Source organism: Centrocercus urophasianus, unplaced genomic scaffold, assembly GCF_019232065.1.
Source record: "Centrocercus urophasianus isolate 14NV4802_14NV808 unplaced genomic scaffold, USGS_Curo_1.0 seq_73, whole genome shotgun sequence".
Lineage (NCBI taxonomy): Eukaryota > Metazoa > Chordata > Aves > Galliformes > Phasianidae > Centrocercus > Centrocercus urophasianus.
The window spans coordinates 1662313-1678232 of NW_024885344.1; the positions used below are offsets into that span (position 1 = coordinate 1662313).

A 15920-nucleotide genomic window follows, 5' to 3' on the forward strand; every position below is an offset into this window, starting at 1 on the left:
GACTTTTCTTATAGAGCAACATATAAGGGCTGTTCTTACAAGTGTTGTGATCCCACTGCCCAACAGCTTCCATCAGTTTCTAGTGCTCCTTCTTCTATCTAGGTGTCTACACGATGTTATGCAACACTACATTTTCCCATTCCTCCCTTCAAAGGGGAGAAAGTGACCTCCTGTCACTTAGATGGGACTCAAAAAAGAATGAGAATGCTGCAGAAACCTTGGGGAAATCACACAGCATGGTCATGAGGAGGTATGAGGAAGATTTTAGAGAAGCATGAGAAGTGCCAGGGTCACTTGGTAAAGCTATTTGGCACACACAGCCAGGCATCACTACTTGAACATACACATTCCTTTTTTTGGGCCATTGGTGTAATGTCGTGGTGTAATGTCATAAAGCCCCTGTATATCACCATCTATTTCACTACTGAGTGCTCCACAGTCACAGCGGAGAGAAGAAAGGAAGAGGGGGTGACAAGAGCAAATTGTTTCATAAGCAATAGGAGGAAGGCCATAGTGAAGTTGGTCTCACCTTGGCTTTGTGGCTGGACTCAGAGCTCAGACCACTGGAAGAGTTGTACAGTTCCTTGGAGACCACACACAGGAACTCTGTCTGATCCTCATTCCCATAGTTGTAGCACGAGCCAATGTTCACAAGCTGGAGAAGACAAAAGAAGTGATAACAAACATGTTACTGCAAGCTTCCACTTCACCTAGGGAGTAAAGGAGGAAGCCTGCTACACAGCAGGACTCCAGCCCCCGCCCCCAGTAGAAAGGCCTTATAACTAGGCTGAGCAAGTGCAGAAAACAGGGAATGTCCTCTAAGCTTCAAGAAAAGAGGCAAGAGATGGTAGGTGTGACAGCATCATCAACAACCGACCCAATATTCTCAGATAGGGAAGATACCTTGCCTGGGGGCTGTATGGCATCCATACAGCCATCTATCTGTGTTCCAAAAGACAGCTCCTCACCCTCCTCCTCTATCCTCCCCATACCTGCTCAAAGCGCCATCCATCAGACATAGTGGAAACCATTTGAGTGAGCTCCTCTTCCTGGCACTGCAGCACGCGGTAGACATGTTTAGGAGGCACCTGACAGAAAAAATTGCAGACAGGGATGTTGACAGAGGTCAAATACTAAAGGCCACTGCCCATCTGCAGAAGGAAGAGGTAGCACCCCTTCTTTACAAACCTATCCTTCTCACCATATCCAAGATTCAAGATGGGGTGGAAGGCACAACCAAGCCTTGTACTGTGCTGTTCTGGGGAGCAAGAACGATGCTATCACTTTTGGAGAAAAGGAACTCAGCTGAGAGCTTTATGCAATGTCCTCAGAAGACAGTAGGCTCTTTCCAACAGGGAGTTTGCATTTGTCATTACAAAGTCATTTATGCAAATGCCACAAATATTGATGGGATTTTGCAAGCACAGAGTGATTGCATTGCTGGAGGCTTACATCCTAGGGCAGACATGATGAAAAGTGAGATATCAGTCAAGATTCCCAGAAGACAGTTTTGAAAAGGTTATTAGCCAAGACAAGGTGTGACTGTGCCACGGGATTGATTTCTTGTGCCTCATTTTCTGCATTTCTCTTCTACGGACATTTCTTCACTTGTTCCCTTCAGGTTTCTCTAGAAGTATCCCTACATTCTTCACTGTGATTACACTCTCAGGACTCCCCATACCAGAGTAGTCCTTCCCTCAACACCTCCTCTCTCACCACAAACACAGAATCATAGAATCATTGAATCATAGAATGGCCTGGGTTGAAAGGGACCATAATGATCATCTAGTTTCAACTCCCCTGCTGTGTGCAGGGTTGCCAACTACAGCAACTAGCAGGCTTCTTCTAAAAGCCAATTTTGTTTCAGAGGCTACATCCAGCACTACCTCTGGAGCTGCAAAACAAATGTGGAACTTGTTTATTGTGACTAAATTGGTGTTAGCCTGTCCCCAAGCAAGATTTTGCTAAACAGAGATTAGCAATAAACTCTAATTAGTTGTTTCTTTCCATTCCTTTCTGCCTCTCCCTCGCCTGCTCTCCCTTTAGATTTCATTCTCCTTTTAAGCATTTCCTCCTTCCTTCACTATCTTTGCTTGTTGTTTCCCACAATACCTGCATCACTGTGTAGTCCTTCTCCTCCAGTCGACCCTTAATTATTCGGATTAAGGGACCAATGTTATAGAACTCTGCTTCTTCCAGGACCCCTAAGAAAGAATGACACAGAAACCACAAAGTTAACAGCCATATTGTTTTACAAGCCAAAAAGAACCAACTCTAAGTATACTTCTCAAGGTTATGTCCCTTGGGTGAAATGATACATAAGCCTTACTCAGAACTTTAACAAGTTCCTGTTGCTTGAAACCTTTACTGCAGAGAATTGAGCACTGGCCCTCTTGTGTTGTGTTCTACTGCTCACCCCAATTTCTTTATGCTGTCTACCATTACAGGAACAGTGAAGGTTGTTGCCAAGTTCTGCTGTTATATTCCCAGGGAAGAGGAGGATTTCCCTGAGAGTCCAAAATTGACTTTCAGATTACAGGCCAAGCAGAATAAATGTAGGATCCATGCTCTCATGACCACTAGTTATCACTTTGTTCCAGCCCTCTTTGGAAGGTAGAGAACCACAATTTGTTCTGGCTTGTCCCCAGTTGCATCCCCATATGATTTCAAAATTTTTTTCTCTCACCTGTGCTTCATCACAGAGCAGGCAAATAGAGAACTGTTTTGATTTTTCTGCATGGTGTTTGCATCCTTCACCTCTCCTGAGACCCTCCTGCTTGCTAATAAGTCATCAGGGAAAGGAAGGTGGGTTCTCAGTGGGTTAGTGAAGGGAAGGAGTCCAGGAACCAACATTCACGTGTACCCAAATCAGCATGCAGACGGTGCTGGTAGGGGTTTGATTCTTCCCTACTTGAGGACTCAGATCCACTCAGAGTCCCTCATTCAGCCGTGAGCCCTCTAACAGGTTGGTTTCATGCTAGCCTGTCTGTGTCAGGAGCAAAAGGCAACAGATAAGCTGTGAACAGAACAAGACTCCTGTTTACGTTTCAGATCTGGTGTTAAAAGCCTTGGCTGAACTCTGTCTGACCGCAGGGTGACAATCAATAAGTAAGGAACATCTCTGAATCGTGCTTATTACAATTCTGTACTACTTCTTAGATATATTTTTTGCATTGTAACTCATAAAATGACTCTGAATAAAACACTCCTTGGTAAAAATATGTAAGAGAGGCAAGAAGGCTAATGAACCTGCAGCAACCGTGCTTGGCAAGGGCTGGACAGCACAGCCTGTCTTTGAAATTGGCTGCTTGTTAGTCCCTAACATCCAAAAAATAATGAGGCATTGGGGATTGCTGGCTCGTAACACCATGATGATGTTACTGAGTTATCCTATTGGACTCTGTCAACATCAAATGAGGGATTGGTTTGTTTGGCTTGCTCCACTGGAATTGCTGCAGTCCACAGCCCATCAGAGCACTATTAGCATACATTACATGTCACTGATTAATTATGGGATTTATTACAGTCAGTTGGTCTGTTTGGTCTTCTGGGTTTTCACTCCTAATTAGAAACACTCAGTCATTAACACAAACCTCAGTCACAAAGCCTGGTTAAAAGCGTATCAGGAACAAGTAACAAAACAGTCTATCAAGGATGAGAGACCTAGTCTGCTTCCATCTCAGTGACACCTCTGCTCAACTAACAGCCATAAGGACTCTGTACATGCAGGATGCCTTCTCCACCTGCTCCATTCCCACTTAGTGAAGGAAACATGCTTTCCAAGAGCTGCAAGGATGACCTTCTCAAATCTCCCACACCAATCTTCAGGATAATGAAAGACAAGGAAGTCAACTACAAATTCTACTGTTCTGCTCCAGCAGTGGTTAAATGGGAAGCTTCTGAGCTTCAAGACTCACCCTCTTCAGCCATATCTTTATCCAGGACCAGCTTCCCATGACGGAGGAAATTCAGGATGGGTCCAAAGTAAGTAGGGTCCCGGTCTATTAGGTATGCACCCGTTTCATCCTAGCAACAAGAGGTAGACCATGAGGTGAAAAAATGTGGGGCATCTTGGCCTGCACCCATCTGCAATTCACTCTCCTGAGATATGCTATATCTCTGTAGAAGACCATAGCCAAGATAACTTCACTCAGATTTTAAGTCCTGCATTATTATGCTCAGAATGTCCATCTCAGCATGGACCAGTCCAGCTTAGAAAGCCAAAAATCTGACCTCAAGCTCCTGCAACCACGTGTACAGGCCTGGTGTGAGGGAACAGAGATCCCTCCTAGGGAAAAAGGTTGAGTCAGGCAGCTACATCTGGGAGGTACCCCCAGGGCATCTGAGGTGACGGAGGGGACACAGCCTTGCTTTTCCCCAAGTGGGGAAATTAGATGCTGGGCTACAACACAGCCAGGCAGTAACTGGAAAGATAAAATTCTTTCTGGGATAGCGGAGAAAGCGAAGGTATTTTTCTCTGGGTTACTCCTGCAGCTGTTGGGGTCTGGCTCCAGCCCTCCCCGTGCTCAGTGGGGCATGGTGCAGGAGGCAATGCAGCTGCCTTACCCGGTCCGACTGCAGCTCCTCGCCCTGGCACAAGCGACACAGGAAGGATTTCTGCTCCCGGCACAGGGTCTGCCTGGTGGTAAGGAAGATGGTGCCCCCCACATTGAGCCTCACCCACTTGGCCTGGGCATCAACGGGGGGTGGGTCCCAGGTGCAGCGCAGCCCCACAGCACCCTTCATCTCTTCCCCGCCCTCCATCCACATCCTCATTCCCCCTGGCATGCAGGGACTGCCGCAGGTGCTGCCTGCTAGGGAATGCTGGGATCTGTAGTTTGTCTGCTCTCCTTCCGCAGCAGCCGTGTTTCCCTTAGGGGCAAGGATCCTCCCTGCGTCTGCCCAGTGAGACACCAGGAGGAGAAGGATGCCCTGTGTTGCAGTTATTAGGTGTGGGCAAATCCACAGTCTCAGTGCTCCCTGGCTTTTCCTCTGTTTCGGTTTTTACCCGAGGGCTGGCCGCACTGAAAGTATGGGGTGTGATGCAAAATTCCTCAGCAATTACTTCCATGTACACCCTCCCCAGCTCATGAAAAGGTTCTGGGAACTGTAGTTTCAGGGACATGCACAAAAGGGTGCTGGGAACTGTAGTTTTTCCATCCTGCCGTCCCCACAAAAGGGGATGCTGTAATACATAACCCTGACACTACAGCTAGTCATTTGCTTGCTTTGAGTCATGGATCTTGCAGGCAGGCGTCCCTGGAGTCAGAAAGAAGATCTCTGATCTCTGGCAGTCAGCAGATTAAGCCCGTCAGCACTGCACTCCACAGCTTTCCCTTCAGGAGATTCATTACCCCAGGCTCACAGCACTGTGCTGCATCAGTTGCCACGCTGTTCTTGCTGCAAAGTGTGCAGACAGTTGTCTTCCTGCTAACATACGTAGGGACTCTTCTGGGAACGGTATTTTGGATCTGCACAAAGTGCTGGCAGGGGGGCAGGAATAATTTTTCTTCTGACTCACAAGAGATGCTGATTCAGCTAATGTTCCCCTTCCTCCTCCCCCTTGGTGTGGTCCTACCGTCACAAACCGTTCCAGAGACCACTATTTCCCAGCTCTGTTGCTGTCTTGGCTGCAGAGTGCTCAGATTGTAATTCTGCTCTGCATGGATCTTTACCTCTGCCCCAGGCGTACCACATGCAGATACCAATGTGCCAATTGCTCCTTGCTGAGCACAGCCCTGCCTCTGCCACTCCTCCTGCCAAGTCAAGCATGGAGCTCAGCAATTCATACCCATGGGACTCTGTTCAAATGCACTCCGTGGCATGGACATGACCTGAATGAGTTCTTTCTCCAGCAGCTCTGCTTTTCCCTCTCCCTCTTAAACACAATAGTGCTTGTCAGCAGCTCAGGCACATCGGGGATGGAAAGGAAAGGCTGATGTTTCACCTGAATGTGGCCCAAAGTTTTTCTTCACCTAAAGCAACTCTGTGGTTCCTCCTTGCCAGGGCAATGCAGCACTGCAGGAGCACCATTGTGCCCTGCAGACACTTTGTTCTTTCACCTAGATCTTAGGTCTTTTGAGGTGGGGGTTACTGGGGGGAAGTTAGTGGAAAAATAAAGATCATGTTTTATTCACATTTCTTGTCTTTTCTTCATTCTCTCTTTTCTTTTGCTTAAAAATCACTCCCTTTTATCATCACCAAACATGAGCGTAGTGTCACCCTTCCCCAAATTGCCCAGAATTCTCTTGACAAAGATGATATAGCTGTACTTTGCTCCTTCTGTGGAGGAATGCAAAGGGGTGGGGGGAGGGGGGGAAAGAGAGGGTAACAAGGAAAAAGTTTTGAAATTGCTGACCTCCAACTAACCTAAGCACAGGAACAGATCAGCTGCTGCAGAGTGTAAAATCAAATAACTTTGGGTCTCCTTTAATTTGTATCAAGAGCTGGCCAGCTCTATAGTGACCATTAATAGAGAGAGATTAATTATTTTTTTTCCTATTTGCATTGAGCAGGTCCATTAATAAATTAGTTTGCAGCCCCTGGGCCACTCTCCACTGAGCAGAAGACATCAAGGATGCTCAGACTGTCACCAACCTGAGCTGAAGCATCAAACAGTACAACACAACTCTGGGCTGTGAGACTGTTTCCTTCCTACCTCTGGCTCTGAGTCGAGCCATGGCATATATGAGAGCTTTGCATTACACTCTGGTATATTAGGAATATATGATCCTGTCAGCTCTGGTCACAACTGCAGCAGAGACAGACAAGGAGGACCGTGGCTCCCTGATATGAATGCAGCGGTGGAAGGTGGCAGCCTACTGCCCCTTATCTTCCCCTCCCAGGAATCTGCCCTGCCTTTGTTTTGTTCCTTTTTCTATTAAGGGTTCAGCTTGCCTCCCTTTCCTCCAAGCCTGTTTCACATCTCCTCAGTCTCTCTCTCCATTTTAAATCCAATCCCTTGTTTTTGATGCCCTCCTCTCCAACATCTCCCATGCCAATGCTGCTCATGGGTCAGGGATGGCCTGTATTCAGAGCACACCTTCTTCCACCAATGCTAGTTGCCATCTGTAGCCAACACTTGCTCACCCAAGGGCAATGGGGTGAAAGGCAAGTAGTTCAATCCAAAGCAGTAACTTGCAAGTACGAAAAGAGGTCAAGGTACAACAACCCCATCCCTTGTTTTCTGCAATAGACAGTACGAGCTTTACTGGAACTCCCTCAGGACAGGGAGTTTCTCATTGTAAGTGAAAATCTCTTTTAGGAAGAAGACAGTCCAGGGCGAGTTACCAGCTGAAATGCTATAATGAGAAGTTGGGGTGGGTTACATAAGAGCCTGATTTGCACACCATCACTGGATATAGTTCCGAGTTGCCCTTCTTAAGGTCCATTAAAATTAAGCAATAGAACAGAGGAGAAGTAAATTCAAATAATGAATGGCAGCTCTTCCTGCTTTGATGATAAGCACATATAAGACATTTCCACAGAGTCAGAGACAACAGCAAGCAAGAGCTTATAGAGAGCAACATGAGTATGCAATGCCATACAGCCCCACAAAGCTGATCACAGGGATAGTCCAGTTGCCCAAATGGACCAGGGGCAGGAAAAGCTGGGTAGCCTCTGTATAGATAAGTAGTGGGCCTGAACAAGGACAAAGGTAAAACAGGAAGGGGTAAACTGAGAGATTCTTTGTTGAGCAGCCAGCAGGCCTGCTGTTAAAACCTGCAGAAAGCTGCAGACACTGCAGCATTCAGTATACGTACATCACAGCCTGAAGAGTCCAACTGGGTACACTGCATGCGATGCATCACTGAATCTGTGGAGCTGCTCTTAGGAGGTATTGAGTTTTGGAGCATCAGTGGGAGAAGGAATCATGGTGTGTCAGCATAGGCAGTGTCACCACTCAGGCAGACTGCAAACACATCTGGGTTTCAACCTGCATGATCATTTAGTTAATGAACACATTGTGGCATGAGGTGCTGGAGAGAAGAAACCATCTTTTCTCTTCTCTGTGGTGGAAGGCAAGTAGCACTGATATTTGCCATTAAGCCCACAACAAATTGGGCAAAGGAAAATCCCTACATGGGACATGCTGATGAGAGGAAGACAGTATACTTGCAACCAGAAGAGCTGTTTGACTGCCAGCTGAGCCAGGCATGTTGGACCAGGAAGAGAAAAATTCCATAGTATGCAGGTGAGCTGATCTTTCTTGAGTTACTGTGAGCAATGTACCTGTGTACAGAATAGTGTGTAAATAACACCTAGTTGTGTGCTAGGACCAGAAAAGGTGGGAGGACCAAGACAAACCTCTACAAGTAACAGTGATTACTATCACTCATGCAGTGGATATTAGTGGAAAGAAACAGTGGTGTGGGAAGAGACAGTGGTGCTGCTTTGAGATTTGGGAAAGTCTGTGGGGGAACAAATGGCCCACAGGGAAGGCAAGCATGAAATAATGCAGCAGGATTTCACAGAAGCAGGGAAGGAAGAAGGTGGCAGGGTAGAAAGAAGACAGGTGAGGAATGTGAGACTGTGGGATTGTTGTTAGAGACCTGTTCATGCTTAATCCCTATAAAAAGTGGAGCTGTGTTGCAAATGTGTGATGAAATGAGCAGGAGGTACATGTGAGGGACACAGACATGTTCTTGGAAGGTGAAACTCTGTATGTGAAAGAATGACTGGCACCAGAATGGGGGAAAAGGGATTGAGAGGGAACTGCAGAGACAGCAGGGTATCTTATATGGCCAGACCTGTGGTCAAAACATGAGCTACACAATGATGTGGAATTGTAGGAGGAGAGAAATGCTCATTCTTAGGCATTTTGAAGTTAAATGCAGATGATAACCAGCCACGAGTGGTATTTCCCTGTGGTAAGTATAGGGGCTGGCCTTGTTTAAGAGCTTTATTGTCTGTCTGGACAAGGCAACTGAGTGCACCCTCAGTGAGTTTGCAGATGGCCCTACAGAGAACTGGATAGGCTGGATCAATGGACAGAGGCCAATTGTATGAGCTTCAGCAAGACCAAATGCCAGGTCCTGCACTTTGGTCACAACAACACCATGCAACATTACAGGACTGGAGCAGAATGGCTGGAAAGCTGATTGGAGGTAAAGGATCTGGGGTTACTAGTCAACAGCATCTGAATATGAGCTAGCAGTGTGCCCAAATGGCATAGAAGACCAATGGCATTGCAGCTTGTATCAGAAATAGTGCAATCAGCAGGAGTAAGGAGGTGACTGTCCCTCTGTATTTGGCACTAGTGAGGCTGTACCTCAAGTACTGTGTTCAGTTTTGAGCCCCTCCATACAAGAAAAACACTGAGGCCCTGGAGCATGTCCAGAGAAGGGCAATGGAGCCGTGAGGGGACTAGAGCACAAGTCTGATGGAGAGTAACTGGGGGAGCTGGAATTATTCAGTCCGGAGAAGAGGAGAGTCAGCTTATCACTCTCATAACTTGAAAGGAAGTTATAGCAAGCTGGAGGTTGGCCTCTTCTCCAAGGTAATAGTAATAGGATGAGAAGGAATGGTCTTAAGCTGTGATAGGAGAAGTTCAGGTTGGATATTAAGAAAAATTTCCTCTCCATAAGAGCAGCACTGCAGTGGCACAGGCTGCCCAGGGAGGTGGTGCAGTCACCATCCCTGGAGGTGTTCCAGAGCCGTGTGGATGTGGCATTGAGGACATGGTCAGTGGGCATGGTGGGGTTGGGCTGGAGGTTGGACTACATCATCTTAGTGGTCTTTTCCAAACTTAATGATTCTGTGGTTCTGAGATTTTCCTTTCCCACTGAATTCAGATCCATGTGTGGACCTACGAGGCAGCTGCAGTGTTTCCTCTCCATCTCCATTACTACTGCTTCACATAATGCACACACTGCTACGTTTCCAGGTGCAGAGCAGATCCAAGCCATTGCCACCATGGTCATCCCTGCAGGGCTGGGAATACTCAAACTCTCAAAGCTGAGCTGTGCTCTGAAAGAGGCACAGGGTTATTCATTGACCAGACTGTTTGTTCACAAGTCCCAGACTGCTTCTGCTGTCTATAAAAGCATTGCAGATAATAAAATATACTAATTAAAAGTTTACATGTTGACCTCAAATACTCAAATTTATACAGAGCTGGAAAAGCTCAAGCCTGAAGTTAGCCACAGGTCAATATGACCCCATTCCCACATCAGAGTCGATTTTTAGGCTACTTCTCTTTCACCAGGAATGCTATGTTACCCAAAATATGCGATTCCTCTTTCCCAACAGCAAATTTTTCAGAGGAGAGTTATAAACATTAGTGATATGCACTCATCTCCACTTCTCCCTTTCCCTGTTTCCAGTTCCATAGGGAACCCACCCACTGAGACAGAGATATAAAGATCTGCAGAACATTTTTAGTCCTGGTGCAAGTCCCCTCAGCTGTTCCATATGTCCGGCAGCATCTGTTATGGCTCAAAATAGGCTTTTGCAGTTTCCAGGCTTTGAAAACTTTGTCTCAGATCCCACAGTGTTCCTAGTTCTTCACAGTGTGAGAACAGATCTCAGCTAAAGGGAGGGAAAACATCAGAAGACCGTCTGGGACAGATTTTTGGTATATGATGTAACAGGGCATACACCAAAAACACAAAATATCTTGCTGTGGGGAGGAAGTTCTCCATTTCTCCTGAAAGGGGATATCAAAGCAAAGCTGAGTGCTTGGTGAAAGATTTGCTGAAAGCTGGGAAGTGGAAAAACTGCTGAGAAGATTTTGTAATTCTAAAGGCAGCAGGGAAAAGAGCAGTTGAGTTCTGCAAGTCTTGGCACACTTACCAGAGAGGGGAAGGGCCCTGCTGGATGCCACAGAGTCACACAGTCAAAACACAGAGCACGGGGAGAAGAAAATCTTTCATTTTGTCGCCTCCAGGTGATTTGCTGGGCTGCACCAGACACCTCTGCCTGACACACATGATAGAGGAAAGAAACTCAGGATCAAGAGGAAGCAGAGAGATTCCCACTAACACCAAGGACTGCTTTGTCCCAAAAAGAAACAAGGGCAGTACAGTATGCTGGGTGCTCTGAAAGGTAAAAGACAAAGCTAGCCCCCTGCATCTACTGTAAATGATGAACACTGAAAGAATGCATTCATTTTCACTAAGAAAATAATTTTCATGGAGAAGCAGGGCAGGCACAGTACTCCTGTTTGCCCATTTGTACATATTGACAAAATCTGCCACACCTCCTTACCACACCCAGAAAGTTAAACCTTAATGACCAACCACAGGTAAGCTTGGTTGGTGCAATGAAAAGCTAAAAATCTTGAAAAGATGTCAGAGGCCAGATCCTCTTATAGGATCATGTATTAGACAGTGCTATCTGTACAAATATATTTAAGGTGTCTTAAAAAGCAGGATTCTTGTTGTTCACATTGGGAGGCCCATCCACAGAGAGTTTAGAACCTGCCAGCTGATTCACACCAGTGCTCATCCTTCCATTTTTATCCCAGTACCATACTTCAGCTTAAAAAGCCTTTTACAAGTGCCATCAGTTAGAAAAAGCATCAGATGTCCTACATGACACATGGACCAGTCCCTCCCTTTCTACTGCAGGAAACAGTTGCTAGAAAATTACCCCACTTGGATTAAAGCAAAGTGTTGCTACCAGCCTTTGCAAACACAGCAATTAGATGGGTGGGGAAATCCATAAACCATGGGAATAGAAAATCTTTCCCCTAGCAGGAAGAATAAAATTAAACAGCCAATTAGATCAGGAGCTAATCCAGAATGGTAAGCCTTTGCAATTTTCAAGATGTGATGCAACTTGCAAAAAGCTCTTTCAGGAAGTTTAAACTGAAAGAGCTAAATAGAAGCTGACAAAAATAAAGCTTTATTATTTTATTCTAATCTGTGTCTTGCTCTGCCTCCTTAAAAGTCACTTGTTTCAGTCTCCCATGCACTCTGCATAGTCAACGCTTGCTGCAGCGTCAGCCCCAAGACCTGAGGAGCTGAGTTGCTACACAGAATGCAACCAAGGAAATTTAATGTTTTCGATCACTGGAAGTGGGGGGGGCAGGGTTGTGGAAAAGGTTCATAATGTATGTGTGAGTGAGTGGGTAGGAAAAAGGAAGAAATCACCTGAACAGCAGGATTCTTTACTCCACAGGAGATCCAAAAAAAATGGAGCCTGTGTCCACATAAGCCAGGGCTACAGCCAATGCAGATGGAGAAAAAAACCTCAAATGGAAGTGAATCCAGCTGCTGGATTCAGTGTCTTGGTAGGAACCCTGCAAATCTGTGACTGTAAGCATTCTCTAGAAAGCACGACCACGTCATCTCTGACATGAACAGGCACATGTAGCTGCATGCCCCAGAACAGAACCTTATTAACTAAGTTACCAGTGAACCACAAAAGATGCAGGTTTTTTTTTTTTTTTTTTTTTTTTTTTAAAGAAGGGAGAAAATCCTAGGTAAAACAAACTGTTGAACATGGGCAGAGATACCTATGGGGATTTTCAGCTCTCAAATATGAGATTCTCAAATATGAGATCGAATGGTCATTTGGAAAAAAAAGAATCTTGCCCTTTTGTGCTACTCTGCTGAAGGTTAGAGTTGCACTGTTTTTTAAGGTTACATGGTAAGTCTCGTGGAAACAATGGAAAACTTACTGAAAAGAATAAATCTGGTCATTCTTTCCCTCCCCTTCATGTTCCACTGACATGTGGAATGAATGTGACACCTATACAGTCCATTTTTCACTATAAGAACTGACATTCAGTCTTTGAGGAACAGAAATGGGACTGACTAACATGGAGTTTAAAAACAAAAAACAAACAAGCAAGGACTGTAAGGAGGGAGATGGGAAAAAGACCCAAGAGAAAAAAACACCATTATCTTTCCAGGTCCAAAGAGCTCCTCGAGGGTAAGAAAAGCAGCTCTACTCATTGAAGAAGAAAACACCCCATGTAAATAATCCAGACAATTTCTTGGAAAGAATTCATCCAAGCAACACTTAGATAAGCACCATTCAGCAGAAAGACCTTGAAACAATGTTTATTTGCTTTTTATTAAATTCCAGATTTTTTATTTTTTTTTTTTTAAAGAGGGGAATTTCGAGCAATGGGGATACAAAATTGGCTAAATATACACATTGCATTTAAAACTCCAAATACAAGAAATGCAAACTAAATCTCTAACCTTGATGAGTGTCAACTTGGAAGCCACACTTCCTCCTTTAAAAACTTTTTTTTTTTTCCCTGGGCTTTTCACCCAAAACAGTCCTGATGTGTCTGGCTGGCTTCTAGGACAAAGGCAGAGAGTAAGACCATGAGGCACATACACAAATACTACCATCCTGTGACTAAACATGGTGAATGTCTTGAGTCATAAGCTTGGCTTGACACAGTAACATTCCCACAGTGCCATCAGTGCTCTCTCCATGTGAAACCGCAAAGTTGTCACAGATCAACAGAATGGTTGAGGTTGAAAGAGAGCTCTGGAGATCATCTTGGACAACCCACCTGCTCATGCATGGTCACCTAGAGCAGGCTGGTCAGGTCATCTTTATGCTCCTAAAGAGTCAGAGAAGGCAAAAGTGCAAAGCACCATGTGCCAATATGTGCTCCCTAACACCTTCACCTTATGACACTTAACCAGGAACATATAAACTCATCTTTTTCCCAAATCTAGTTTCAAGGCAGAGTATCTGTATGACTAAAAGATGAAGCAGCTCATTACACAGTCTTCCCCTTTCCCTCAGAAATAATATTTTCAGGCTGCGCCCTCATGTACCATTCCACCCAGGCCCCATCATACACAGCAACATCTGGCTTGCCACAGAGGTATGCCCCCAGAGCCACGTGGCAGGCAGTGACCCCAGAGCCACATGTAGCTACCAGAGGCTTCGAGAGGTCCACTTTCTTCTCTTGGAACAGATTTCTGATCTGCTCTGGGGTCTTCTCTAATCCAGACTCCGTGAGGAAACTGGTGAAGGGAATGTTCAGGGAGCCAGGGATATGACCAGGCTCAATTCCTGAAAGAAAAGCAGTACACATAGGAATTAACTTCTACTGTTCGGGAGGATTCTACTGCAAAAATTCTCTATTTCTGTATTTCACAAGGGGTATTTACTGTTAAATGTATTTTGTTTAAACAAAAAATATAACATTAATTTTCTCTAAAATTCTGCTCTTCCTCTCAACCCCCTCCACATCTTTCCTCCATCAGAGCAACCCACACTGCAGACTGTCTGTAGTAGCACTTCCACTTCGCTTCTGATGGAAGAGGAGCACTAGTACATGGAGAGATCAAAATACATCTTTGAGGTGTATGAAAACTGCTTATCTCATCCCAGCCCTTCAAGAAAAACAAAAACAAAACCAACAAATAAACCATAGCTTCCCCACTCCAGAGTTTTCAAACAGCAGCAGCCAAAGGGCAAAGAGAAAGAGTGAATACATTGTTTCAAGTACTACCCATAAAGGAAAATAACATTTCCCATCCCTACCTTCACACGAGTCAAACTCAGAACACATTAAGTCTCCCTACTACCCACTGGCTTACTATGCCAGTATCTGTGCAGGCACATTACCATCTCGGGGTTCTGGCTCTATTCCCCGGAACCGTCCTTCAACACGCGCATCCACGACTTGGAAACGATGGGAATCCAAGTTATCTAAGATGTCCTCATAAGTTTTCACCATGCACTTGTCTAAAGTGGCATGGAAATCAGTTGGAGCTACCTGGGTTTTCCCAGAGCTCACTGGAAATCCCTCTCGCAGCCAGTTCTTCAGGCCACCATCTAGAAGGGAAACTGCTTCATGTCCAAAGACGCGGAACATCCACCACACCCGTGGTGCTGAGAAGAGTCCTTGGTCGCTGCCATCATACACCACAACATGGGAATCATTCCCCACACCCAGCTTCCCCACATACTCTGCAAACTCATCGGCCTTGGGCATCATGTGATCGTAAGGTGAAGTACGATCACTGCACTGGTCAATGTCAAAGAAAACTGCACCAGGGATATGGCGCTCCTCAAACTCCTGTTTTGGGTCACGCTTCATCTTTGGCAAATACCAGGATGCATCCACAACCTTCAAAGCCTGTCCAGTTTGCTTGGACTTGATAGCTTCTGAAAGCCATTTTGCAGAGACCAGAGCGCGGTAGAGGAGCTGTTGCGACATCGCTCCCAAATCCTGGCTGAGACTACCTGAGACACCTGCCTGCAAAAGCAAGAAAGCTACATATTAGAGGCCAGCCTCACAAAAAGACATATTTAGGTACCAAAGCCCTGTGTATGCATTGAAATGCTAGCTAAGCCTACAGTGATAAATTTACAATCAAAGAATCATTAAGGCTGAAAAAGACCTCTATGGTCACCCAGTCCAACCTCCAGCCCATCCCCACCATGCCTACTGACCATGTTCTCAGCGCCACTTCCACACAGCTTTGGAACACCTCCAGGGACGGTGACTGCACCACCTGCCTGGGCAGCCTGTGCCACTGCAGCACTGCTCTTAGGGAGAGGAAATTTTTCTTAATATCTAACCTGAACCTCTCTTGGCACAATGCTCCAGCCCTGAGGATACAGTGTCTCACAGAGCTCAACCTAAGCCTTGCACCAAGCAAGGCAGCTATGCCCTGGGCCCTTCACACCCAGCACTGATAGCACCAAGGGAGCAAGGCAGCCCCAGGACCCCGAGGAGATGGGTCCTGTGCCGCGGGAGGCTCAGCCCGCAGCAACTATTGCCCTGCTGCCAACCGCCCCGAGCACCCCGCGCACAGAGCGTGAACGCACAAGGCCCTGTACCTCGCCTCTGCCGAGCAGCTCCCCGACAGCCGTGGCCTATACCGCTTCGGGGGGCGGGAGCCGGGCCCCTCCCAGCGGGGCGGTGCCGCCCGCCCCTGTGCCGCCATTTTGTGCGTGTTGTGGAGGGATGGGCCTCGCCCCGCCCGCGCGGG

The 15920-nt window shown here is 46.2% G+C and overlaps 2 protein-coding genes across 3 annotated transcripts; both read right to left on the reverse strand.

Annotated features, from left to right (window-relative positions):
- Nucleotides 1-324: 324 nt before the first annotated feature.
- Nucleotides 325-5638, reverse strand: KCTD17 (potassium channel tetramerization domain containing 17). Its single transcript, XM_042837593.1, has 5 exons — nucleotides 4567-5638; nucleotides 3918-4026; nucleotides 2113-2204; nucleotides 993-1088; nucleotides 325-655 (listed from the first exon to the last, which is right to left on the reverse strand). The coding sequence occupies exons 1-5, from the start codon at nucleotides 4786-4788 to the stop codon at nucleotides 488-490; spliced, it is 687 nt and encodes a 228-aa protein (XP_042693527.1). The 5' UTR covers nucleotides 4789-5638; the 3' UTR covers nucleotides 325-487.
- A 7361-nt stretch (nucleotides 5639-12999) lies between these two features.
- On the reverse strand, nucleotides 13000-15842 carry MPST (mercaptopyruvate sulfurtransferase). Of its 2 annotated transcripts, none has more exons than XM_042837836.1 (3): nucleotides 15769-15842; nucleotides 14548-15181; nucleotides 13000-13989 (listed from the first exon to the last, which is right to left on the reverse strand). In XM_042837836.1, the coding sequence occupies exons 2-3, from the start codon at nucleotides 15140-15142 to the stop codon at nucleotides 13691-13693; spliced, it is 894 nt and encodes a 297-aa protein (XP_042693770.1). In that variant the 5' UTR covers nucleotides 15143-15181; nucleotides 15769-15842; the 3' UTR covers nucleotides 13000-13690. The 2 variants fall into 2 exon arrangements, with proteins under 2 accessions (XP_042693770.1, XP_042693769.1); XM_042837835.1 differs by lacking the exon at nucleotides 15769-15842 and adding an exon at nucleotides 15379-15734.
- Nucleotides 15843-15920: the final 78 nt, after the last annotated feature.